The sequence below is a fragment of the Clavelina lepadiformis genome, chromosome 5 (assembly GCF_947623445.1).
Source record: "Clavelina lepadiformis chromosome 5, kaClaLepa1.1, whole genome shotgun sequence".
In the NCBI taxonomy this organism is placed as follows: domain Eukaryota; kingdom Metazoa; phylum Chordata; class Ascidiacea; order Aplousobranchia; family Clavelinidae; genus Clavelina; species Clavelina lepadiformis.
In genome coordinates this window covers 24,281,719-24,307,683 of record NC_135244.1, presented here as the reverse complement: position 1 = coordinate 24,307,683, position 25,965 = coordinate 24,281,719, and the positions used below count along the sequence as shown (strand labels likewise).

The window sequence follows — 25,965 nt, the reverse complement described above, 5'->3', positions numbered from 1 at the left end:
CACCATATAACAATGGGCATGACTCAATGTATTTGGTGAGCATTAATACAATGTTTCGTGTGACCGACAGGTATGTAATGGAATGGGTGTATATGGTAGTTGAACTTGGCAGGTTGACCCGCTTCACCTTAACGAATTATTGTCTTGTGAAAGTGACAACAAATTTGTCTAATTTAACACTGAACTTCTTAAAATTGAATTAACAGTAGTTTTCACAAAAATGACAAACTGTATAAACTGTTTATATTGAAGCTTCTTTGAACGATTACAATTAGACAGAAAATTGGCTCAGCAACAGCATAAAGACGACCATTGTACAGCATTGATCTTAGTAGACATTTTGCTTATTGATAACTGCATAATATTACTGGTACTGATAATAATTGCTAATGAAAAACTTATACTGCAAACTGAACGCATGCAAGCAAGGCTAGCGCGACGTTTACGTCACAACTTTGAAACAATACTCAGGAAGTTATCACGACGCAGTGTTACTCTTCGCTGATTCGATACTAGAAAACGAGATTTCCAAATCTTGTTTAACTCGTATATTACATTAATTATAATATTATCACAGGTATAAGTAAAGGGTAATGAAGTGTATCTAACAACAATATTTTGCATTAACTAAGTCAAGGCCAGCTTACCGTTGGTGTAATTGTAATGATGAATGTTATTGCTAAGCTCTAGTTGACTTTTCGTGGTTGTTTACGCTAAACCTAGCCTAGTAGTGTACCGTTAAACCAGTGACTTATCAAGAATGATTGTGACTTGTCATTAGTAATTTGTCAAAAAAAAACAATGTTCTTAGGCTAAAATTTGTCAAAAATATCACTTTTTAGGTTAACATTTTTCGTTTCTTAGGTCAAAAAGTAAGTTAATTACTCTGGTTATCAGAAATAAATACAATAAATACAACTTGACTACGAACTTTTTCGAAATGGCAAGAAATCCTTGGATTTCTAATTTGATTCCGAAATTGCAACCCAAGCTGACAATATCGATTCAAGGAATTCCCCCAACACAATAAATCAATCTTGAAAGTGGTCGCTTTTGTGACGTCAAAATGAAAACGATTGTTGAGCAAAATAAACAAATAAAGCAACAACCATAAAATCATGAAAACTTCAGATGGAAAGGACGCAAGGACCAAGTCGTTGTCTGTCCATGTTGGTCGATACTTGCCATTTGTTGGTGGCTGGATCATAGAACTCAACTTTTATGGCATATGCCCTATAAATTATATGAAGTAGTGAATTAGTCAACACAACATTAAAAACATTCGCAAATGGGTTACTCAATTTTTAATCAAACCAAATTTCATTAAAACAAAAATACACAATAGACGATGACAAAACAACCGCTCATTGTTTCGTCATCGTTCTATTGTCTTCGCCTCTTATACTCTATTCATGGTCGGGCAACACTAATTGACGGAAGAAGGAATGTGAGGAACGTCACAATAATTTACGGAAAGTGAGAAATCAAGAAACAGAGGAACATTGCCGATAATTATTTATAGAAATTAATTTTATTTTCCGTTCCTCATTCCGTCAATCATTGTTTCCTTTATCGGGTCATATTCATTGTCAGTGTATTTTGTTACAAATTCAGTAATTCATAGATTGGACGCAAAAACCTTCAAACTTTAAGTCCTACATATTCATCACGTGATTAGGTCACCCTATTTCTTTATAAACGAATATAAAGTTATGAGGAAGGAGATTTGCTGTTTTATGTTTCCTTCTCGTCCAATCATCTTCGTCTCCCTCTAGCGCAGGATTCATCAACCGGGGGCTACGAGCAGATGCCTCACTAGTGAGTTATAGGCCTAGTGTATATATATATACAGTGTAGTGACAGGGGAAGGCGAAGCAAAGCGGGACACAAATTTTTCACGTATTTGTGCAAAATTAGCGGCACGAAGGCTTCTGCACACGCAGTAGTGGAGTGAAAAGTGTTTTGCAATCAACGATCTACATCTTTGATTGATGAGCAGGGGCCATGTAATTTGGGGTTCACTGTAATGGGCAACGTAGTTTGAGGGTCTGTGCAAGGGGTCACTGTAAGGGTCCACATAGTTTGAGGGTCTGTGCAAGGGGCCACGTAGTTTGAGGGTCACTCCAAGGGGCCACGTAATTTGAGGGCCACTGCAAGGGGGTCACGAACCATGAAAGGTTGAGATCAACTTACATAGACAGTCTAGGCAAGTTCCGCATGTAAGCTACAAGATTATCGAACTCACCCCCCAAACACCCAAATAAGGCCATCCACTACACAAGCTGATCCACCAAATCTTTCCTCATTCATAGATGGAACATTAATCCAAGATTTCGTGTCCAGGTTGTATTTTTCAACAGAGAGATCAGCTCCACCTGATTTAATTCATTTAAAGAACATGACAAGTCATAAATCTCCTTAAACATTTGAAAGATATTTACCCTTGCAGCAAGAGTCACCTATCGCGTATATTTCGTTGTTTAATACAACAGCAGTTAATCCTGTTCTGCGAGTTTTCATCGGTGGAATATATCTCCACTTTCCATTTCGTGGATCATAACATTCTACTGTGTTTGTTGCATAGCCATCATGTCCTCCAAGCGCATAAAGCAAACCTTTCAAAATAAACCATCAATCAATCAAACACGTCACTTGGGCTGGACATGGAGCGTGATTACTCTCACATCCCACTATGAAAAGTCAACACAAATAAAAGCTACTACAGCAACCATGTGCACTTTGTTGCGTTGTAAACTGGGCGTGTGACGTGTCAATGAACGATATCAAGCAAAATATGCGAATAAGAACGCGAGTATCTGCTTCACTTATACTGCGGTCCCCGGGCAGGTGCCGGTACCATTTTAACAATGTGGAGCTGAAGCTTCTACTGCCGGTGCGGGCATAATTTATTTCGAGCCTTGAAGTAGTAATTTCGTACACTGCTGTTATCACTGCTGGATGTTAACTTTTGTTGACGCAAAATTCCTGTTGTCATACTATCATCTCAACCCGCAAACACACAGAGCATTCACAACGACAAACTTGTAGCGCCATGAACTATTGTAACACCACGTGATAAGCAAGATAGTGGCGAGGTTCTTATTCTCCGGTCTATTACAGAGCAAAGTAGCAGAATGCAAAGCAATCTGAAATGAATAGAATAGAAATCTTGAACGAACAGGCGCGCAGGTTGCTTCGACTTATCGCAGCAAAACGGAGACAAAGAATGGGCGAGTGTGGTAAAAATTTGCTTTGAAGAATCCAATAAACTCACCTCGTGCACTGACCAACGCATGCGCATTTCGCTTTGTATTCATGTTTCTTATCGAAGACCATTTCCTCTCTTCAGGGTTGTAACTTTCACAGGATGATAGACGACCAGTGTCATTCTCACCACCAGCACAATAAACAAGACCTTCAAGACATAATCAGGTGAATAATTATGCAAGTAGGTTTTGTGATGTCCTAAAAGTACGATCAATCACCCCAAAGTGCGTTCCCTGTGCGGTCTAACAGTAAATTGCATGGAAAGCGCGTGGGGAGGCAAATATTTTAATTGAAAACTACCCCAAGTTTTATAGCGGAATGTGGTTGAAGGCCACTCGTGTAAATGAACGCAACAAACCAATCTTGTTGATAATCACAGTAGCTGGTGATGGAGACTAATTTAACACCAGGATCCAAATTTTCCGACACCAACTACTGCTTCATTTCGACAGAGTTTTTAAATTTGGTGATGACATCATACAAGCAGTATTGTTGTCAAGTTACCAAAATTATATTCTACATTATGACTCACATGAGGAGGTTTAGAATAAACGAAGCGTATGTGTTCACTTTTGCACGTGCACTATTATGACATCATAATAACTTACCATCCAATAAAGCTGATGCAAATGCATGCCGCTTTTCTCCCATAGAAGGCAAGTTGCTATCCCACTTTGGATTCTCATCATTCAAGTCCAATATTTCAACAGAGTTGTAATAAGTGTGTCTTTCAGCACCACCCATCAATAAAATTTGCTGATTGTAATTTACCACAGATGGGTACATCCGAGCAATGTTTGTATTCTGTATGATGAAACATTATTGCATAAAGTCAACATCAACTGAAACCTACCACCACCCATCAATAAAATTTGTTGATTGTAATTTACAGCAGATGGACATTTCCGTGCAATGTTTGTATTCTGTATGATGAAACATCATTGCATAAAGTCAACATCAACTGAAGTGAACTTACTAACTTTATCAACTAAACACTGAATATGGCGTTATTAATGGCCTGGCCAGACACACACAGGTATAAACTATCTGCAGGTGACAATGCGTAACGATCGATACGATCAAGATAAAATCTAGCAATTACGTCAGTTTAGTTTCTCCAAAGAATAGTCATGTGACCAAAGTTTTGTTGTGATTCATTACGTTGTATGAGATTTCCATTGTTCGTTGTATTAATCAGACAGAAAACGACACATCACATTTTTAGTTTTAAACAAATTCATTATAAAGCAAACATACCGGCATGTCACTCCATTGCTTTGTCTTGGTGTTGAACTTGGCAACACTTTGTTCACAACCCCATCCACCAATGATAAGTATCTCATCAGACTGACCTGTTAAAAATAAGAAAATCAAGTACATGATGTAACTATTGAAACAACTTGGGTTTTAAGGAAATCAGTTTAATGCTCTTGGGACTGATGTTGTAAGTTTTGGGAGTTGCTTTGATCCTAATCCTAATATTAATTTCAATATAAGTAAAACTTTGCAAAGTTAAGGCCAACATGACTCACAATTATCTTTGTTGTCAATATTACCTGGTATCCGAGCAAACAAAGCAGTTACGAGCAAGTTCATGCAGTCAGCTGATTGGTTGACCAGTTCCTAAAAAATAATTATTATGTTGACGTTAATTTGATGTCATGGACATGATATCGAACTAAATTCGATGGGAAGACTCTGGTTCCAGATATCTTGACTATTATATTTATCCAATGTATCCAGTTAAATGTATTTAATTTCGTATCCAATGATGGGTTTAGATCAGTGCTCTTCAACAGGGGTTCCGCGGAACATGTAGTGGGGTTCCGTGAGTTTTAAGGGTTCCGCGAGGGTTCCTCGTTTGTTTAGGGAAATTGATTTCTTGCTTCAGCATTTTGATGCGTCATTCCGATTTTTTTCGATCACTGCACAGCATTCATACTCCAAGTAGGCCAGTTTGTTAAACAAGAAGTTGCTGAGTGCAGTCAACAACCGAATAAAACATTGATATAATTGTTACGTCACTTGCTGTTAACAAGAACGTTATTGTTGCATCACAGTCATAAGATCAAAAGAAAAGCAACAACAACAGAGTCATTAAATGTCTGACTTTATAACTTTTGTAATAACTGTTTATGTTTTGAAATGTCTAATTATTTTTTGAAGTGTAACAGTGTAATAACGAAATATCTTATTTTCTGACCAAGCAATTCGTAATTTCTAAACTTTTGTTAGTGGGGTTCCGTGACAAACGCGAAAGTACATGAGGGGTTCCGCGTTGACGAAAAGGTTGAAGAGCACTGCGCTAGATGCAATGAAGTTCATTAAAATCCATGCAAGTTATAATAAACACATTCATATAAAAAGGCCAACACTCAGGTAAACTTACTTCTCTATGAACAACTTCATTTAAGAATTTCTTTGATAAAGAATTGAGCTTAACGAGATGAAACAAATCATTGAAATGTTTTCTTCTCTCGTCTAAACTATATTTTGTCCAAGAAACCACGCTCCTGTACTTGTCCTCATCGATCGAATCCTGAAACAAATCGAAAGATTTTTATTCATTGATCGAAAGATACTGGAAAAGGTGTTTCATATTCTGAAGCCTTTTCGCTAAATTAACAAAACTTAGATTACCACCAACATGCAGTACCTGCTCTGATTCCAACTTAAGCATAGCCATGGCATCATCAACATTAAACTGAAGGAAATCTGAACTTTTCAAAACTGCTCCAAGATTTTTAGAAATGAAAGTTTCGGCTGCTTGAACAACATCACCCATGTTGTATCGGTTTGAATAAGATCGAATTTTCAAACAATTTTCTCCATTAAGAGATGCTTTAAAAATTTTCTTGCAGTATTCCTTCAAACCTTAAAATATCTTCGAAGTTATCCCAGAAAAAAACTTATCACCTAATAACAATATAACATTCATCTACAGTTGCCGCCTATTTAAGCCATTGTTGGACCACTGACTTCTTTAACGCTTCTGTCGTTTAAAAAACTTTCTTTCGTCTAAAAATAACAAAGCGATAGCAAACACTAAAAGCATGTTACATATTACTGAGTAAGAATAGTTACAAAATCGAATATATTCCACCTTTGTAGTGAACATTTTCTTAAAATATTCCGAATATGAACCAAATACACATTTATGAACAGGGAATTGTTTTCCTCCAGCTTTTATTGTGAAGTCACAGAAGTCCTTTGTTGTTTTTCTTTCCCTTTATAACACCACATAGATCATAAAACAGAAAACAATTTTTACTTTTGGCAATCAACTTAGCATAACTGTGACAGATATCAACCCTTGCAATAATCGCAATCAATGACATAACAGCACCTCATCACATTAGAGTAGAAAGTTCATTATGGCAGGCAGTGTATAGTGGTCATAAGCATAAGGTTTAAAATCCTGGACTTGCAAAAGTCCTTAAATAGCAAACTGGAAAATTCCTAAATGAGAACATGACTATGAGTTGTGCTGTCGTCTATAACCCGCAGGTCTTATATTCCGTAGAAATCACGACAAATAAAACTGTCGTACACAGAATGATCTGCAGTTTGCAACTCTGTCTTATATTCCAAATGACAAGTGGTTAAGATGCAATGATGGTGACAACAATTTGCTTTTGCTGACCTTAACTGCCCATTCCTGGAGGTAGGCTGATGAAGTAATTATGTCTAGACAAATGGTCTTCTTCACTAGTTCTCATTTCTTTGCCAAATGCACAATCGCCAGGTCATCCTCGTAGGCATACGTAGATGACATTGTGTTCAATAGGTCACATGAGTATAGAAGTTGAACGTAAGGGGGCCAGGATCCTTGTGGGTTGCCTTGAAGGGTTGCATCCTACTTCGTTATCTGTGACCGGTGGTGAGGGTGAAGCTCCGATTATTAACAAGCTCCATGATCATTTGGACAATGAGCTTGTCAGGGAGCTGATTGGGAGCTTGCAGCGCCAAGCTGTCTAATAATTAATTGTAATGTCTGAAAATAAAACGCTAGCTTCTTTGTAGCCTTGAAGCTGTCCTCGGTGGTAAAAGTGACCTGGACTAAGGATGACTTTCCGCGTTGGAACCCAGGCTGCGTTAGGGAGGAGGAAGGGATCAATAACATCATCGAGCCTTTACATATAAATTATCCAAATCTTCTGGCAATCATTTCATAATCTTATTAGCATTGTTGGTCATGTATAACATAGTAAGTTTGTACAATATAAATTGTAGGTATATACGCTATGTTATACGCTATAGTGTAACATTATGCCAACATTGGTACCTAAAGTACCAGTACGGCATGTGACGTAGAAGGATGTTATTGTAATACGTCCGGTAGTGTGAATACAATAGACATCCCAATATCATATGTTACACTTGGCTTGATCTTTCGTCCCCACCGTGCTTTTGACCAAAAATAAAATGATTGATTGGGCCTGGGCTATACAGCGTGCACTTTGCAAAGCTTAGCAATAAATCATACAACTTAAACCAAGTAAGATAATCAGCATAAAATCTTATTTTGCACGAAAGAATGACAACTTTTCCAAAACAATTTCTGCCACTTTCCAAATATTGTTATCCTATGACAAATATGTTTAATTGTAGCATTACTTGTATGAAGTAATACTAGTTGCTCGTTGTTCGTTGCTTAAATACTGTCCGTACATTCTACTAAATGATAAAGTTTCCATTTTTATTTGATTTTTTAAGTTTTTTGGTAAATGCTGAAATTTTATTTTGGGATCTTGCAATTTAATTGTTTACCCAGCTTAAATTCTCCATAATGATGTTCAAATAAATTACCACGCTTGAAATGGTGTGCCATATGTAAATTACCAATGTAATGTTTGCAATCTCCTTTTTCATTCCTTTCACTTGTTACTACTGCGCAATCTAACATTCAGTAAGCTTATGACAAATAAAAGTTTGTTGTATTTGTTTGACGTTTATTGTTGTCACAACGCTTTCAGATTAGGGGATATTTTGGTTGTCGCTATTGGTTGTGTTGTATTAATAGAAATCAAAAACAATATATTTATCGGTAATTTATCCTCAAGACAATTTGCTGTACCTGGTTAAAATTCAGTTGATGGTTTATCTATCCAAAAATCTGACTCAATCTATGAATTCTCTGTCTTTAAGCCTACGTTCTACAGCTCTCCTGGTCAACGCCATATATTGGGTCTTGGGTGGGAGTGGGACATGTCCCCAACATTTCTCCCTGAATTTCCGCTCATGCTCTTGACATACCTGGGGCAATTAGTTTTTCTTGCTGAGTGAAAGTTACAATATGATCCTGAACTTATAGAATTTAATTGAAAGCTTAAAGTGCTACTTTGTTGCTTAAACTAAATTTGTTATTGGTATTGGTGCTTTCAATTGTAATTAAATGTTGAGCTATTAATTGATGCTGTTATTTATGTTTATAGCTATTATTAATGTTGCAGCTATTATCTTAATACACGAAAGAATGAATGAATAACTGTGAATTACTCACGTCACGATTTAAAACGGTACACAGGAAGTCATGAATAGGCGACACGTGACGCAACGCTTCGCAAAATAGATTTCCCAAACCAGGAAGTAGCCTATACATTACATTCGATCAGTGCGATATAACTTCTTTATATCAAGCTTAAAATTTCAGAATTATTCCGTTCATAACATAACACACGCTTACATAAAAAAACTATACAATTAATACGTCACACTAAGATCTAAGCTTACAAAAATTCAGCAAAATATGCTTCATTTAAACTAAGTTTGCTCACAGGAATTTGGGCAAACAGCCAAAGAAAAATTTGTAAGTTTATCGAGAATAACCGAGAAATACTGCTGTGATTAAAACTGAAAATTTGTTCTTAATTTTGAACGAGTTTACAAAGAAGAATGTAAACATTGAAATCGATTTCAAATTTTTCTATTTTATTTTCAACATTCAAGATTTTCATCTTTTTCTTGGTGTTTGCTTGGAATGGATCAAAGCTCCCGATATCGATTTTCATACTTAATGTTTAAATAATATTTCTTCAAGCTGATAAAAGCATTAACTAACTAACATAACGAAAAATATAACACCCTTGTTTTAATTAAGGTGCATTAACAACCTATTCCTTATTTTATAACGTAGGTTAATTCAACGCACTGGATCTGCTCAAGGTGTGACGTTGAGACGTGTGGCCAGCGAAGCATGCGACCTGAACTGCGTGTTTTCTACACCGCGTGTGGATAAAGTAATTCAGTTCCTGTTTACTATTCGTCTATTTCTTCAAACTTTGCTTGGAATTCAAGACAAAATTTTATGCATAACGTGCCGCAAATACCACGCAAACTTTTACGTCACATGTCGCACTGATCAGTACGTAACGTGACCTCATGACTAACATGCTGTAGATTCTGTCTGCAAGGATTCCTTGGACTGGCCACGAATTAAACTCTTTTTTTAATAAAATTACACACACAACCAGATCTAAAACTTCTACCGAACAAAGTTTTAAGCAGAGATTTGAATAAAACTTGTTCAAAATGAAATAATCTGCCAATTAAAATATCGAATTACCCGAAAGTGAAAGGAATTATCAATCTCAATTATTATTTGTATCTTAAAACTGCAAACTAAAGCAATATTGTTCCAACAAGAAGAAATTACGTAAACGATCGAGGTCTGTGCAAAGTTAAAAACATCATTTTAACCACAATTCTACCTGCACAATAAAAGTTTTGTTAAAAATAGGAAACTGAGATTAGGATTAAGATCCCATAAATTTAACCCTATTTCTATTCCCGACCTTGGGGTTATTTTTATCTTGGTTTCTTGGACCTTGGGGTTACTCACGTCACGATTTAAAACGGTACACAGGAAGTCATGAATAGGCGATACGTAACGCAACGCTTCGCAAAATAGATTTCCCAAACCAGGAAGTAGCATATACATTACATTCGATCAGTGCGATATAATATTACATCAAACCATCATCCCACAATCATTGTATATAGTTAAGTACTATACAGGGTTTGGTGACACTTAATCACGCGACACTTAATCATGCGACACTTAATCACTTGGAAATTTAATCACGCGACATTTAATCACAAATTTACAGTATCTTTCACATTTCATGCCAATATCATTAACTTTGCGCAGGACGCTTTGCGTAAGGTGAAAATAACAACTCCTACCATTTGCAGTAGGAAATGTTGTGCCGAAAGCACTTACTGCGGCAGTCTCAAATTCGAGCAAAACGCATACCGGTGCAGCAGTGGGGATCATTGTTTTAATGCGTTAAGGATGCGATCGTACGTTGTTCGCATTTTATTTTCAAACTGCTGTAAAAATGACCTCGACTAAGGATGATTTGCCGCATTTTGTTAGGTCAAAGAATAAAATTATGTTCACCATAACGGGGCATTCATTCATCGTCTTGTTTGCAACAGTTTCGTCGCTTATTGAGATACAAAAATGCTGAATTATGCTCAAAAACATGCCTAGCTAGTTTTAGTTTATGACACGCACTCAACTTTTTGTTGTCAGCTCAACAATTCAAAGCTAAAAAATATCGTTTAAAGAATACAAATGTTTAAGGCTTTCATCACCATCAAGTAAACAAAGTTCAAGGGCACAACTTTACCACCCAAGTATATCATTTATGTGCTCATGAATGGCCGGGTGAAGATGTATTCCGGTCAAACTAGGCTTAAACTATTAACCTTTCAACAAATAATCCTGCAAATGTTACTATCAAAATGTACATAACGTTATTTTACTTATTGCACCAGCCATAATTATGATGTGATAATTATAACTATGATGTGTGAATATATAAGCCATAGTATGTAATATGTAAAATATGCCATAATTATGTGTAAAAATGGCATTTCTATGAGAAAGTTATCAAAATATATACAACAGCATTTTCTAAAACTGAATGTTTTGCACAAAACTTGTACAAATGAGCACAGTTTAAAATTAACAACTTACTCATGACAAATAGACATGACAAATAGTTTCAAAATAAATAAAACATTTTGTGAAGTTGAATGTTTCACTTACTCGTTCAAGTTGCTGAGTATTGCAGTGGCATGGTTGTTGTTGAATTCCATCTTATCCGGTTTGATGCAAAAAATAAACAATAATTCAACTGAACACAAAACTATGTGTTTAATGCAAAATCCTGCAACCTTTTATAAAAGCATAGTCATAAAAGCTCAGACAATATTTACTAAACTAAATAGCAGTTACCATCAAGCACATGTAACGTGGTATTAAAAGAATCAACTCGTATTGTTTAATCTTGGCTATTAACTGAGGAAGCGAAAGTATGGTGTTAACTTCGTTGTAGACTTGTCGAACAAGAAGCACAAATAAATAATCAATGAATAGGAAAAAGTGAAAAACTATTAGGTCTTAAAATGTGCTAAAAGGAAAGTTACAGTGGTGCTGCAACAATGGAAGGTCAGCGTTCATTAACAAGCTCAGCAAACATTATCTCAAGGTAAATCATTAACTGGTTTTATATACTGTTACCTGCCTGATTCGTGGTTGGTGTATTGTTGAAAATAGAATTAAACAAAATTTAAGTTATTTAAAATTTATCAGCTGCACATTTCAACGCCACCTGTGCCTATGTTTGCACATTTCAGACAAAATTCGTTTATACATGCGAGCTAGAACACTGCTAAAGCTTGACCAGGCTGTATTTCGGAAATAGTTTGTTAACTTTGTTTTGCATCGATCACCTGCTATCTGAACATTTTTACAATCTGCTTAAAAATACACTTCAGCTTCTTACTTGGAAACCTTCATTCTAACTTACAAGTTGGATGAATTATAACTATCCTAAATTACAACTTACATTTAAATTATCCAAATCTTCTGGCAATCATTTCATAATATTATTAGCATTGTTTGTCATGTATCACATAGTAAGTATGTAGAATATAACTTGTAGGTATATACGCTATGATATACTACTATTATTAATGTCGATATCATATGATACTACTATTTTCCTATTTATTACATATTTTCATAAGTATTTCATCATATATGAATATTTCACTATTTTTGATATTCAACTTCAAACTTTTACTAAGATGGTGACCATAAAAATGAATTATAATTGAGTCAGTGTCTGAAGTTACAAGTTAGGAGATGTTGCAGTGTTGTAATTACTCAAGTGAACTTATATTGATTGACAGATTAATTACGACTCAGTGCTAATTGACAAGCTCCTCATGTCAGTTGAGAAGCTCGTGAAATTAAAACTTACCGGTACTTAAACTTTATAACGGATGCATCTCCGGTTAATTAGGCCTAGTTTGCTCTCGTCAGATAAAGTGGATGCTGCAGCTCTGTTTAGACTGTGTTGGCCTTGAACCAAGAGCAGGATTTGTTAAAAAGTTGCAAATAGCTTCATTAGTGTAGGATTATGCCAACACTGTAACCTAAAATACCTGTACGGCATGTGAAGTAGAAGGATGTTATTGTAATACGTCCGGTAGCGTGAATACAATAGACATCCCAATATCATATGTTACACCGGGCTTGATCTTTCGTCCCCACCGTGCTTTTGACCAAAAATAAAATGATTGATTGGGCCTGGGCTATACAGCGTGCACTTTGCAAAGCTTAGCAATAAATCATACAACTTAAACCAAGTGAGATAATCAGCATAAAATGTTATTTTGCATGAAAGAGTTACAACTTTTCCAAAACACTTTCTGCCTCCTTCCAAGTATTTCAGATTAGGGGATTCTTCGATTGTCGCTATTGCTTGTGCTGGATTCATAGAAATCAAATAGCAAAATATTTATCGGTATTTTATGCTCAAGATAATTTGTTGTACCTGGTAAAAATTGAGTTGAGCATTGACACGATTTGAGTCTATTCAAGTCAGTTTGTGTTTAAATCTGACACAGGAGTCAAAACCATCCTCCTGTTTATTAAGATCGTTTAAATCTTTTAAATTCGTTTTGCGACTTTTATACGTTGCTGAAACTTGCTCAGTGAAAACTAACCCAAGTCAAGTCTTTGCAAAAAGTGACTCGAGTTCGATTCGAGTCTGGTCTAGATTCGATTCTTCTTTTGACAAAAAAGAATATTTTCTCATTTGATCGTCTAACACTCGACAACATTCGAGAATGTTTGTCGACGCCTTTTATAAAGATCGCGATTCACGAAATTCATTTCAATTTCTTTGTTCGCTCCAAATTTAGTTTGCTCCAGCGGATGTCCCCCCAACTTCCTCAAAGTTCCACGAAGCTCAACGTCATCAGTATCTCCTAACTTCAACGTCATTATTTATTGTCCAAAACAATCATCGCGTCAATATTGTATTGTAGTTTACTTATGTCAAAATCTCTATTGTTATACATAGGTTTGTTACATCACATGGCTCAGGTTGTGAGTTATCTGTAAAATGCCACCGCTTTGTTGCTTTCATTAATTTTTGCCTTCAGAAAAACCACCTCGTAGAAGTAAGCACAAAAGATCGATGACTTCGGTTCTTTGTGATGTCATAATTGAAAATCTTTTAGAGATAAGAGACCACCAAACGGATCCGTCAATTACTTTCCTGGCATAACACTGTGTGTGTTATGCGCTCATAACTGGTAATTGTGAGTCATAATGCGTCAAACACAAACAACTGGTAAGGCAAACACATGCATAGTAGTATAGTTTGAGAACTGCTGCAGTTGTTGAGCATCAGGCGCCTTCATAGGAAAGAAGGAAATCATTTGCAGATGTCGAATTATGTTTTCTGAGTTCATTGCAACTGAGCATCTTATGGATAAATTCTGTTAAGTCATGGATTAAACTGAAAGAAGCAAATCTGAAGGAAGCAGTTCAATTTTTTTAATTTGCTGCTGGTTGTTTGTTTCAAATGTTTTCTGAACGGATAAAAAGTTTTTGTTTGTGAAATAGATGGTTTTATAATTTTTTATTCTAGAATCCCTGATATTTGTGCAAGGATTAAGTTATTACGTCATAAAAGATATGAATTTTACCAACAAATCTTCATCAAACTTTGAAAATATAACTACCTTAGCAACATGGATAAACACATCTTTTATGACGTCACAAAAGATGAACTTAACTGATGACGGGACGCCTATTGTTGATTTCTCGAACGATCCTTTAAAGACAGCGTTGAATGAAGCCACTAGATGGCTCTCTATAAGCATACTTGTGGAGGTTATGCTTGGCCTTGGTAAGTTCCCTGAAGGTCATAGGTCATGAGTTCGATCCCACCAAAGCCGTCAAGCAGAGTAAGGTCGATGGCAAACAACAAGCAATAAGGCTGGATGCTGTTTGTTGCTGCTATGTGACGTCACAAACGCATCGGCGCATTTTTCTTAAATATTCTATTCGAGCTTTTCGAATTCCGGAACTTGTTCACGTCGCGATGACAGCAATCATATCACGCCGCGGGCTCGAGTCATCTAACGTGACGTAACAATGCGTGAAGCGACGACAAGACTGATAAGTTGGTTGCTGCTCGTTTTACCTTTTTATTCTCGTTCCAGGCTGCACAGTTGAAATCGCCGAGTTGAAAGTCCACCTGAAGAAACCAATCGGTGTTGGAATAGCCGCTCTCATCCAATTTATTCTCATTCCACTCATCGTATTCGGAATAGCGAAAGCGTCCAACCTGCCCAAAGTCCCCGCTGTGGTTGCCCTGGTAACGACGAGCATCCCGGGTGGAACGCTCTCGAATATTCTTGCTTACCTCATAAAGGGAGACATGGCTCTCAGGTTCGTTCTTCGCCAACATTCTGCTGCTGTTAAATTTAAATAAACAAGTGTTTGTTACGTCATTACAGTATGCTTATGACGTCTTGTTCGTCCGTCCTGGCGTTCGCTTTTATCCCGTTCAATCTTTTCGTGTACGGCTCCCAATGGCTGCCTGACGACACCGACTATAGACATCTCATACCTTACCAGTCGGTGCTCCTTTCACTCATCCTGCTCATGGGCGCCGTTAGTGTCGGGGTTCTCGTCAGCTGGAAAGTTCCCAAAGTCGCCAAAATAATAGTTCTGGTGTGTTCTGGTGTGTTCTCGGTTGTCCCAATCAGGTTTGTGTGTATGGTGTCGATATAAAATGGCAACAATGTTTAATGTTTCGATAGATTTGCCAGATTTTGTTGGTCGTGAGCGTGGCGGGGCTTGCGGTGCTGTCTGGCCTGTTGTACCGGGACGAACTGCTGAGGTTCCTTCCGCTCGAGTTGTGGTTGATGTGCGCTCTACTGCCTCCTGTGGGGTACACCAGATTTTTAACTACACTTCTGTCGCGTAATAGTTTGGATTATTCAATGATTGTTGCGAAACCGTGTTTTTCTTCGCAGATATGCTCTCGGATTTTTATTGTCGACAGTGGTAAGAATTAATGGTAACACTCGCCGCACGGTCGCGATAGAGACAATGTGCCAGAACGGACAGCTCGGATGCGCGATTTTGAAAGTCGCTTTTCCTCATCAGCTGATTGGGAGCTTCTTCGTCTTCCCGCTCCTTTACTCGGCCTTCCAGATGGTCGAGGGCCTTCTCGTTGTCGCCTTCTTCAAGTTCAAGGATAAGAGCCCGGGACAGTCCCCAACAGACGATAAGAAATTTGACCTCAACAGCGACTCCGTGCGGAAGCTGCGCAGGGTTTCCATCCACGTTATAGACCGAATGCGTCAGAGTTTCGCGCGAATCAAAAGTGAGGACAGACTTCCAGTGGTTCCCGGGTCTATCGACGAGGTCTCTGACGAACAATCGACATCGTCATCGAAAAGTGACGTCATTTCGCTTGAGTGCGATAAAGTTTCGGTAGACCAACCAGCACCAACATTAGATGACGTAAAAAATAGTGATGTCACTCAAGACAAAGATTGTTTCAAGGCGCAACCAATCAAAGGAGAGAGTAATTAGTGTATCACGTGTCTAATGTCATTGTTCAGCGCCATCTTGCGATCAACAATCACTACTTAATATGTACTTCATTTCATCTTAAAGCATTTTCACAAACTGCGCTTTCATCATCACGACAGAACAGTGTTATGCCACTCTAAGTTTGACATTTTCGTTTAAAATATCGATCATCTCCTGCTATCAACCTGTCGTATGACACTGTGACGTCATAACGTTGATTGTGACATGTTTTAAACAAATTGGAAACTCACCAGCGGCATGAAGTCGAATGATTGAAATCGATGAAAGAAATTGTGTTGTGGGATAATAAGCGGTAATAATAAGATCGACACAAATAAATCGGATAAACTCAGCGGTAACAGTGAGGTCATTATTAACCATTATTGCGTAATTGTGCGATTATATAACAATGAAGACAGACGGTAAATGTAACATATTCAAATTGAAATTATGAGAAAAAAGTTCTTATAGTAAAATTGGTGTTTCATCACTGGCTTCAAGAACAATTTAACTTGTCACGTAACAATTAACAACATGACGTCATAAGCTGCATCGCGCTTTTAAAGGGCAAGCTGATGGCGGGATCTGCACAAAGACGACAAAGAAACTTGTGAAACGATGTGACGACATTATGACATCATTGTGTCGAAATTGGAAATTGGATGTGACGTGTTTTTCAAGAGATGACGCAGCCCTCCGTCGCGTTGGTAACTTTCTGTTGAAGTTCGTTGAAAGTCTTCTCGGCCTGACCCAGCATGCCTGCGGGAAGAAGGAAGAAGAAAATCTCGCTCCCATTCTGTGGATCTTATCAATCTATCTTTTTATTTGCAACAAAACTTTTCACATCATCACCTGACACAATTAAACCTTTCATGGATGCATTATAACCTATGCTATGAGATTCTCCTGTGACGTTTGATTACATCACAGAAGAAGCTATTAACGCGATCATAATAAAGCGGGTATGACGTCATACTTTCCTCTTCTTCTTCCTCCTGGAGTTCCATGGATGGCTTTTTATCGCGGGTGAGTCTGCCCTCTGTCTCCTCCTCTCGCTTCGCCTTCTCCTCCGCTTCCAGCTCGTCTTTGCGCTTGAGTCCGTACTAGGAACAAAGATCGTCCTAACGTCTCCGCATTTTCCGCATCCAGGGATGCTCCTCACCTTATTCCTGATCCGCTGCCTTTCCCTCTCCCTGCTCTCCTCAAATTTCCGGTGTTTCTCTTTCCTCTCCGCCTCCTGCTCCTCCATCGCTTCCAGATGTTCTTTCTCCGCCTCAAGTTGCTTGGGATCCGCCTCCTCCGATCCCTTGTCCATCATCTTGTTCAAGTCTTTCGTCGCGCCTGGAGGAAAACCGCCATAATGACGTCATGTTTAGATGGGGTTGGGTCGGGGAAGTCCCTACTCACCTCCTAGAGCTTGTTTCACGATGAAGTCCACGTCATTATAGTATGCTTATGACGTCTTGTTCATCCGTCCTGGCGTTCGCGTTTATCCCGTTCAATCTTTTCGTGTACGGCTCCCAATGGCTGCCTGACGACACCGACTATAGACATCTCATACCTTACCAGTCGGTGCTCCTTTCACTCATCCTGCTCATGGGCGCCGTTAGTGTCGGAGTTCTCGTCAGCTGGAAAGTTCCCAAAGTCGCCAAAATAATAGTTCTGGTGAGTTCTCCGTTGTCTCGATCAGGTTTGTGTGCGGGGCGTCGGGATAAAGTGGCAACAATGTTTAATGTTTCGATAGATTTGCCAGATTTTGTTGGTCGTGAGCGTGGCGGGGCTCGCGGTGCTGTCTGGCCTGTTGTACCGGGATGAACTTCTGAGGTTCCTTCCGCTCGAGTTGTGGTTGATGTGCGCTCTATTACCTCCTGTCGGGTACACAAGATTTTTAACTATACTTCTGTCGCGTAATAGTTTGGATTATTGGATGATTATTGTGAAACCATGTTTTTCTTCGCAGATATGCTCTCGGATTTTTATTGTCGACAGTGGCAAGAATTAATGGCAACACTCGCCGCACGGTTGCGATAGAGACAATGTGCCAGAACGGACAGCTCGGATGCGCGATTTTGAAAGTCGCTTTTCCTCATCAGCTGATTGGGAGCTTCTTCGTCTTCCCGCTCCTTTACTCGGCCTTCCAGATGGTCGAGGGCCTTCTCGTTGTCGCCTTCTTCAAGTTCAAGGATAAGAGCCCGGGACAGTCCCCAACTGAAGAGAAGAAATTTGACCTCAACAGCGACTCCGTCCGGAAGCTGCGCAGGGTTTCCATCCACGTTATAGACCGAATGCGTCAGAGTTTCGCGCGAATCAAAAGTGAGGACAGACTTCCAGTGGTTCCCGGGTCTATCGACGAGGTCTCTGACGAACAATCGACATCGTCATCGAAAAGTGACGTCATTTCGCTTGAGTGCGATAAAGTTTCGGTAGACCAACCAGCACCAACATTAGATGACGTAAAAAATAGTGATGTCACCCAAGACAAAAATTGTTTCAAGGCCCAACCAATCAAAGGAGAGAGTAATTAGTGTACTGATGACGCGCCCAGTGTCATTGTTCAGCGCCATCTTGCGATTAACAATCACTACTTAATAAGTGCTTCATTTCATCTGGAAGCATTTTCACAAACTGCGCTTTCATCATCACGACATAACCGCGTTATGCAACTCTAACTTTAAAATTTTTGTTTAAAATATCGATCAACCCCTGCTATCAACCTGTCGTATGATACTGTGACGTCATAACGTTGATTGTGACATGTTTTAAATAAATTGGAAACTCACCAGCGGCATGAAGCCGAATGATTGAAATCGATGAAAGAAATTGTGTCGTGGGATAATAAGCGGTAATAAGAAGATCGACACAAATAAATCGAATAAACTCAGCGGTAAGAGTGAGGTCATAACTAACCATTATTGCGTAATTCTGCGATTATGTAACAATGAAGACAGATTGTAAATGTAACATTTGCAAGTGAAATTATGAGAAAAAAGTTCTTATAGTAAAATTGGAGTTTCATCGCTGGCTTCAAGAACAATTTAACTTGTCACGTAACAATTAACAACACGTATAGAGGAATGTGACGTCATAAGCTGCATCGCGCTTTTAAAGGGCAAGCTGATGGCGGGATCTGCACAAAGACGACAAAGAAACTTGTGAAACGATGTGACGACATTATGACATCATTGTGTCGCAATTGGAAATTGGATGTGACGTGTTTTTCAAGAGATGACGCAGCCCTCCGTCGCGTTGGTAACTTTCTGTTGAAGTTCGTTGAAAGTCTTCTCGGCCTGACCCAGCATGCCTGCGGGAAGAAGGAAGAAGAGAATCTCGCTCCCATTCTGTGGATCTTATCAATCTATCTTTTTATTTGCAACAAAACTTTTCACATCATCACCTGACACAATTAAACCTTTCATGGATGCATTATAACCTATGCTATGAGATTCTCCTGTGACGTTTGATTACATCACAGAAGAAGCTATTAACGCGATCATAATAAAGCGGGTATGACGTCATACTTTCCTCTTCTTCTTCCTCCTGGAGTTCCATGGATGGCTTTTTATCGCGGGTGAGTCTGCCCTCTGTCTCCTCCTCTCGCTTCGCCTTCTCCTCCGCTTCCAGCTCGTCTTTGCGCTTGAGTCCGTACTAGGAACAAAGATCGTCCTAACGTCTCCGCATTTTCCGCATCCAGGGATGCTCCTCACCTTATTCCTGATCCGCTGCCTTTCCCTCTCCCTGCTCTCCTCAAATTTCCGGTGTTTCTCTTTCCTCTCCGCCTCCTGCTCCTCCATCGCTTCCAGATGTTCTTTCTCCGCCTCAAGTTGCTTGGGATCCGCCTCCTCCGATCCCTTGTCCATCATCTTGTTCAAGTCTTTCGTCGCGCCTGGAGGAAAACTGCCATAATGACGTCATGTTTAGATGGGGATGGGTCGGGGAAGTCCCTACTCACCTCCTAGAGCTTGTTTCACGATGAAGTCCATCTTCGGGAGGGGGATTTAAAACGAAGATGGATTCTAACTCTGCCGAAACATCAGAGGCTACTGCGATTATTACGTCAGTGGTTCTGTTACTGTACTTCTGTGAGCTTTTATTAACTAAGTGTCTTTGTCAATACAATTGCATTGATTATGCTCCCGCGACCACTGCATGGCGTAACACTTAACAACACAACTGCAAGTAGGTGCTCAAAGTAAAAGTGCGTTGTAAGCTTAGAATCATTTCTTGATTTATTTATTTCTTAACATTGAGTCTGTCTTATTCTACCGAGACGCGCTCAAAGTCACCAAACTAATCTCACATCTGCGCTTCTGGTTCTTTATGACTATATCCTGGTCTAATTCATTGCGGAATACAAGTTGTACAGCCTGTTGCGAATGGATTCGACTCAGTTTCAATCACATTTTACGACCTTTCTTGCCGTGTTTGCGCAATAGTTTTAAATGTTACATCACAAGAGATAAGAAACGTCATAAAAGTTTATTACAGCAGGAGGCGAAGAGTTGAAACAGAACTCGTGAATTCGAAAAGTCAACTTTCTGTATTCGAGCCCGCCAACACGAAACAAGCAAACCTATGCTTGAGACTTATAGCAGGCTTTAGCCAAGGTAGGCCTCGTTGCACCAATCAACTCTGCATCGATTTGTATCTACCTTCTGCGGCCATCCGCTGATCGAAGTGACCGCCATTGCGTTCTGTGACGTAACAATATTAGATAAAGCGCTTATTGCGAAGTTCAATTAAGGGCACGGAAGGGTTTTACTCAATCGAAATACTCCTTGCTTAAAATATCGACTCCGGTATCGATTCTCGTGATTGTGACGTCATATTCAACGACGTTAACGCTAGAAATCTCTGAAAAACTCGGTTCGACAACAAGCCGGGTCCAACATAGCCATGAAGCACACGACCACACCTGCAGGCTGCAACAGTCTCCGTATAATTCATCTTCTATCTCAACAAATTGCAGGGCGCTCTGGGGGTTTATTTTAATGGACAGTCGTCGTTTCTGATTGGTCCATCGACCTACCTGTTCGCTAATTAAAGCCCTGTCGATGATTTGTGCTTAATTATAGGAAGTGGAAGCAGAAGTCAACGGAATAGACCCTAATTGCGACTTCCTTGCGTCATGCGAGCTTCTCCGTACAAACTAAACCTGCGGAGGTAGCAAGATCAACCTCATTTATAATTCATGGTCATTCGGTGAAGTGGAAAATGAACGAACTAAATTACCGGATTTCTTCAGCTTGCCTTTTGTTATGTGTGACGTCATTACAAAGAATGGTCTGTTTATACGTCATCACAGCGTGGACACCTAACTGAGTATAGTTAGGTCTGAACAACTAATATTTTTAAGTCATGACACCCTGGTTCAAGTTCAAATCTAGTCACGCGTGCCACATACGCGTGCGCACATGCGTCGCGTGCGTGCGCTCTTCCATCGAGACCGGGTTTGTATTTGGAGCCGGTTTTGTTCCCAACTGCACTGAAGCTCGCTGTAGCTTACTTGCGCGTGAATGCTTCAGCGTCTGTTGCATCAATTACTGCTTTTATGAGCTCACTAACAGAATATCAACGCCACGGATCAAACTAATTAGCAACAATGACCTTGATTAACCTCTATTCATGTAATATATGGCACAGTAACAATATGATTGTGACGCGTGTATCATTTATATTCTGACGATTAATGACAAAAATTTTACAGAAACCCCTGAATTAAAAACCGACTGTTCGCTGAACCTGCTCCTGGCTATTCCCGCCGCGTAAACAAAACATTCCTCGCTACAAGCAGTGAAGCGTTTATTTCGTCACATATTGATTTTTACGTCATCAATAATGCAGTGGTTTGAGGAAGCGAAGCATCATTTTGATTGGCTGAATGTGAGGGCAGGAGACTAACGGTGAAGAAAACCGGTGCATTCCGCTCCAACGTCATCAAAGATATAAAATTTATGAAAATTCCGACCAATGGAGTGATTTATTCGAGATATTTTGGGTAGAAAATACGTTTCTAAGCAATGAAATTTGACGTCATACATACGTCATACGTAGCCTGTGCAGAGAACAGTATTTTCTTTTTATTCTCTTAACTGATAAACACCCGATATTTAAACTTAATTTAATCTGACTTCTAACTACGCGGCACATCACATACCGCCACCGAGCGGGCAGGTAAGATATTAATTTTTGTCGCTAGTGGACGCTCTTAGCCAAGTTCTTGAATCCAACGTCTAAAATTCTTTTTGCATGAACATGACCGCACGATGCTTGAATAGAAAATCAATAATAGTTTTGTTTTTCAAGTAAACTCGGTTTAAATCAGAGAATTTTAATTCGTTCCAGGCCGTAAAGAAAGATCTGTATCGCGATTTCTTATCTCGTATTTCCCTGTTCGACATAAAAGGCGTTTCAACTATGACTAATCATTTTAAATTATAACGTCACAATCACCTTCGTTCTTATTCCAGTAAACAGCTGACATTGAAAACTTGTTTTGTTTTGATTTGAGCTATCAAATGGATGATGTACGAGACATGACGTCATGTCAACATTTTCGTCTTTAAACGATTTCAAGGTAATATTACCCTTTCACAACGATTCGCGCAAAATTATCGAACCGAAATATTTTGAAGACAATTGTTCGACGATCTTCATTTCCAAGACATGAAACGAACCTGGTGATATTACGTCATCCACCGAACCATTGTTTGGCTTCGTGTAAGTTTTCACACCACGCAGCCTACATTTTGATCTTGTTTATATCGCATTAACGTCGTTCACACCTTGCCAAAAGACATCGCAAAGTTGACGCGACTGAGAATCTAACCCTAGTCGTATATTCACGAGTCTGGAGCTCTAACCACTCGGCCACTGAGCCGACAAATTCAAGGTCATCCGAGTGTTTTTGTTTAATCCAAAAAAGCTTAAGATTTATCGCCAATCAATTTGATGCAATAATTGCTCGTTTTATGATGTCATAACCATAAATCTGATTTCCAGGGACAACGGCCTCTTCAAATTGCGCGTTGTCCATTATGACGCATCAACGGTCATAATAAGTGCGATACTCATGTCGAATTTGCGAATGACAAGAAATTACCATTGAAAAGACCCAGGTCTGTGGAGATTGCTTACCATTGAGAACAATGTTTTGGAAAAGCAAATAATTCAATATTTGCGCGAATAAAAGGTAAAAATACGGAGGTCAGCATTAAATGCAAAACATCCGCGCATTTATTCATAAACAAAATGCACTCGTATAATCCCCACCCCCCCTCATTTCATTTCTCCTGCTGCTTTCTCACGTGTGGTCTGGATCGCGATGTAGAACGCAAGTTTGGTGAATTCGGTTAAATAAACGACTCCCTCCCCCCATTAAACATTGATAAATTTGCCGCGTCACAAAGCACCAATCAGATCGATATCGAAGCGCGCGGCGAAATAGCGCCCCTTGGTTCTAAGAATTCCTGGTGATCGTTTTAAAAAAACATCGGGTAAAATTTTTAATTGAACAAAAATACTAAAACTTCCTTTTTTAAATTCTTGTAATTCAATGAATTCGGTCGTAATTTTAACGCCAATGGAAGCTTAAACGTCTCGACTGGTGACTTCGGTAGTTGTTGACATAATTTATCACTTAGTTAGAGGGCAGGCAAAGCCGTATTGTGTCGAAATTACACTCGAGGCAAACAGAAACCTTCGCCGGATTAAGGTAATCAATTCCCGGTCAATTTTGTCACGTAGTTTGGCCACAATGAGCACCAACAACCGGCCAAAGAGAAAAGAAGAAAGAGGTACGTGTGTGCGTGCACGCCGCGCGCCCCACACGCGTACAGCGATTAGTGTGTTCGGTAATTTTAGACTTTGCAAGTGTTCACAGGTCGATGGTATGTTGTACTGGGTGAAATATTTTGAAAACATGCCAATGCTTGATTCGAGCTTCAGTGTCGCTGTTGTAATCCACAGACATCTTAAACTTGCTTTAAACTTTTTTAAATCGGTTTCTGAGCCAGAGTGACGCTGTCGTGAACGAGGATAATAAATCACTTTTATCTTGACTCGTTTTATCAAATTAAAACTTCTAGAATGTCATTGAAGCAATATCTGTGGGTCGCGTCTTATTTCAAGTATTAGGGATTTTTCGATTGTTCCGTCATAATCAACTTTTGCCAAATCTTCTATTGTTACAAGACACCTGTTAAACGAACATTGTTATGACGTCATAAAAAGCAGGAAACGACTGGCCTGGTCAACAAGTTGATAGATTACTTAAGTCATTTTCTTTTGGAATGAGGAAACCGCCGCCTTTCTTATTACAACAAACAAAGAACAATTATTACGTAATAAATAGTTGAAATCATGTTCTGGACATGCATAGACATCTCATACCTGCCAATGTCTTACATTTCATATTTAATTGCGCGACCCATCATAAAAAAGTTTCTTATTGTGGCCGCACAACCGCCTTTGTGACGTAACAAACAGTACAAGTACCTCATTGTGGGAAAACATTTCTGATTGTTACGACTCAAAGCATTGTGGTATTACAATTGTATCTACGTTCCGTAAATGGAATATCCAAATATTTGAAAAAGCTTCGCGTTTATAGCAAAGTTTTTCGCCTCGTTGCGCCGCACAAAAGCGTAACACCGCCATTGATTCTAGAATTCTCAAGAAATTTCTTCGTTAAATCGATGTTGGATCGACGCCAACAGTTCTAAAACGAGCCGACAAATTCCAAAATTCGAGTTCACTTTAGTTGATCTTGTCTCTTTGTTTTTTATAAACAACATCAATTACGCGATACTCTGTTGGCGGCCAATATAGATTTAAACACTAGACATGATTTAAATTGTTACGACATTAAAGGTGATTGTTACGTAGACATGTCTTTCTGACATAATAAAAGCGAGTTTATGAGATCGACAAAATTTCTGAGTTAATGTTTAAGCACAGAGCCGTGGACGCGACAAATCGACGCTAAATCAACAATAAAACACCGGTTTAAATGGAGGAGAAACGAGATAAGAGAAGAGAGTAAGAGGAGGAGCACAAGAGAGGAGCGGCGAGTAATTACCTTTGAAGCAAATATTTCGTTTCGATTAAAAACGAATCGGAATCAACAACAAGCTGCTTAATAAAGATCTTTAAATTCTGCCCCGTTGTCTCATGCATTATAACTTCAATTTGCAACATCGGTTGAATAACTCCGATTATTTCATCATTTGTTCGATTATGACAAAACTATGATTGTTCTATCATAATCACATAATAATATGATTGCGTCGTCCTAAGCGCCCTGCGTTTTTTATATCTCGTTCACATTTTCAAGCTCAAGTTAACATCGAAATTAACCTCCCAACCAAGTATTGACGCGATAATTGACCAATTATGAAACGATTTACTCCAAAATTTCATATTTATGCTGTGGATCCAGCATAAGTAGATGCTGAGTCATCTGTTTATTAATTAGCGATTAATCCACTTACTTTAAGATATTTCTGTGCCACATTTGAATTTTCAAAAATTATGATAAGCACTTTTAATAATTCATGATATCTCTTGTTAAATATTTATGACGTCACAATGCTTAACCTTCTGCCAATGTTGCAGAAAGCGTTTGCAGTGCGCTGCATAGCGTGTCGCAATTTCGGAGGCCACGTGATCATAATCGTCATCAATGAAGCAGACAATAGCGAGGACATGTTCGAATAAATCTTCTGCGATAAGCTTTAAATCTACCCAAGTGACGTCATCAGCCAAATATGGGCGCAGTCTCCGAC

The 25,965-nt window shown here is 38.9% G+C and overlaps 5 protein-coding genes across 11 annotated transcripts; 2 read left to right on the top strand and 3 right to left on the bottom strand.

The window, feature by feature from the left end:
- Positions 1–226: 226 nt before the first annotated feature.
- LOC143461191 (kelch-like protein 12) lies at positions 227–11,473 on the bottom strand. Of its 7 annotated transcripts, XM_076959017.1 has the most exons (11): positions 11,324–11,473; positions 6,371–6,494; positions 5,924–6,141; positions 5,657–5,806; positions 4,824–4,890; positions 4,525–4,619; positions 3,876–4,071; positions 3,275–3,415; positions 2,442–2,615; positions 2,246–2,375; positions 227–1,233 (listed from the first exon to the last, which is right to left on the bottom strand). In XM_076959017.1, exons 3-11 carry the CDS (start codon positions 6,050–6,052, stop codon positions 1,128–1,130), a joined length of 1,188 nt encoding a protein of 395 aa, XP_076815132.1. In that variant the 5' UTR covers positions 6,053–6,141; positions 6,371–6,494; positions 11,324–11,473; the 3' UTR covers positions 227–1,127. The 7 variants fall into 7 exon arrangements, with proteins under 7 accessions (XP_076815132.1, XP_076815131.1, XP_076815133.1 ...); XM_076959016.1 differs by having other exon boundaries at positions 5,924–6,494; XM_076959018.1 differs by lacking the exon at positions 6,371–6,494 and having other exon boundaries at positions 11,324–11,472.
- A 2,526-nt stretch (positions 11,474–13,999) lies between these two features.
- LOC143460892 (hepatic sodium/bile acid cotransporter-like) lies at positions 14,000–16,317 on the top strand. Its single transcript, XM_076958563.1, has 5 exons — positions 14,000–14,483; positions 14,800–15,028; positions 15,097–15,313; positions 15,403–15,533; positions 15,619–16,317. Exons 1-5 carry the CDS (start codon positions 14,270–14,272, stop codon positions 16,181–16,183), a joined length of 1,356 nt encoding a protein of 451 aa, XP_076814678.1. The 5' UTR covers positions 14,000–14,269; the 3' UTR covers positions 16,184–16,317.
- Positions 16,280–17,737, bottom strand: LOC143459634 (uncharacterized). The gene is made up of 5 exons (XM_076956848.1): positions 17,725–17,737; positions 17,591–17,635; positions 17,346–17,524; positions 17,160–17,286; positions 16,280–16,942 (listed from the first exon to the last, which is right to left on the bottom strand). Exons 1-5 carry the CDS (start codon positions 17,735–17,737, stop codon positions 16,860–16,862), a joined length of 447 nt encoding a protein of 148 aa, XP_076812963.1. The 3' UTR covers positions 16,280–16,859.
- Positions 17,738–17,779: 42 nt separating this feature from the next.
- Positions 17,780–18,797, top strand: LOC143459632 (sodium/bile acid cotransporter 4-like). Its single transcript, XM_076956847.1, has 3 exons — positions 17,780–17,848; positions 17,928–18,058; positions 18,144–18,797. Exons 1-3 carry the CDS (start codon positions 17,780–17,782, stop codon positions 18,706–18,708), a joined length of 765 nt encoding a protein of 254 aa, XP_076812962.1. The 3' UTR covers positions 18,709–18,797.
- Positions 18,798–18,928: 131 nt separating this feature from the next.
- On the bottom strand, positions 18,929–20,293 carry LOC143459923 (uncharacterized). Its single transcript, XM_076957243.1, has 4 exons — positions 20,133–20,293; positions 19,888–20,066; positions 19,702–19,828; positions 18,929–19,484 (listed from the first exon to the last, which is right to left on the bottom strand). Exons 1-4 carry the CDS (start codon positions 20,161–20,163, stop codon positions 19,402–19,404), a joined length of 420 nt encoding a protein of 139 aa, XP_076813358.1. The 5' UTR covers positions 20,164–20,293; the 3' UTR covers positions 18,929–19,401.
- Positions 20,294–25,965: the final 5,672 nt, after the last annotated feature.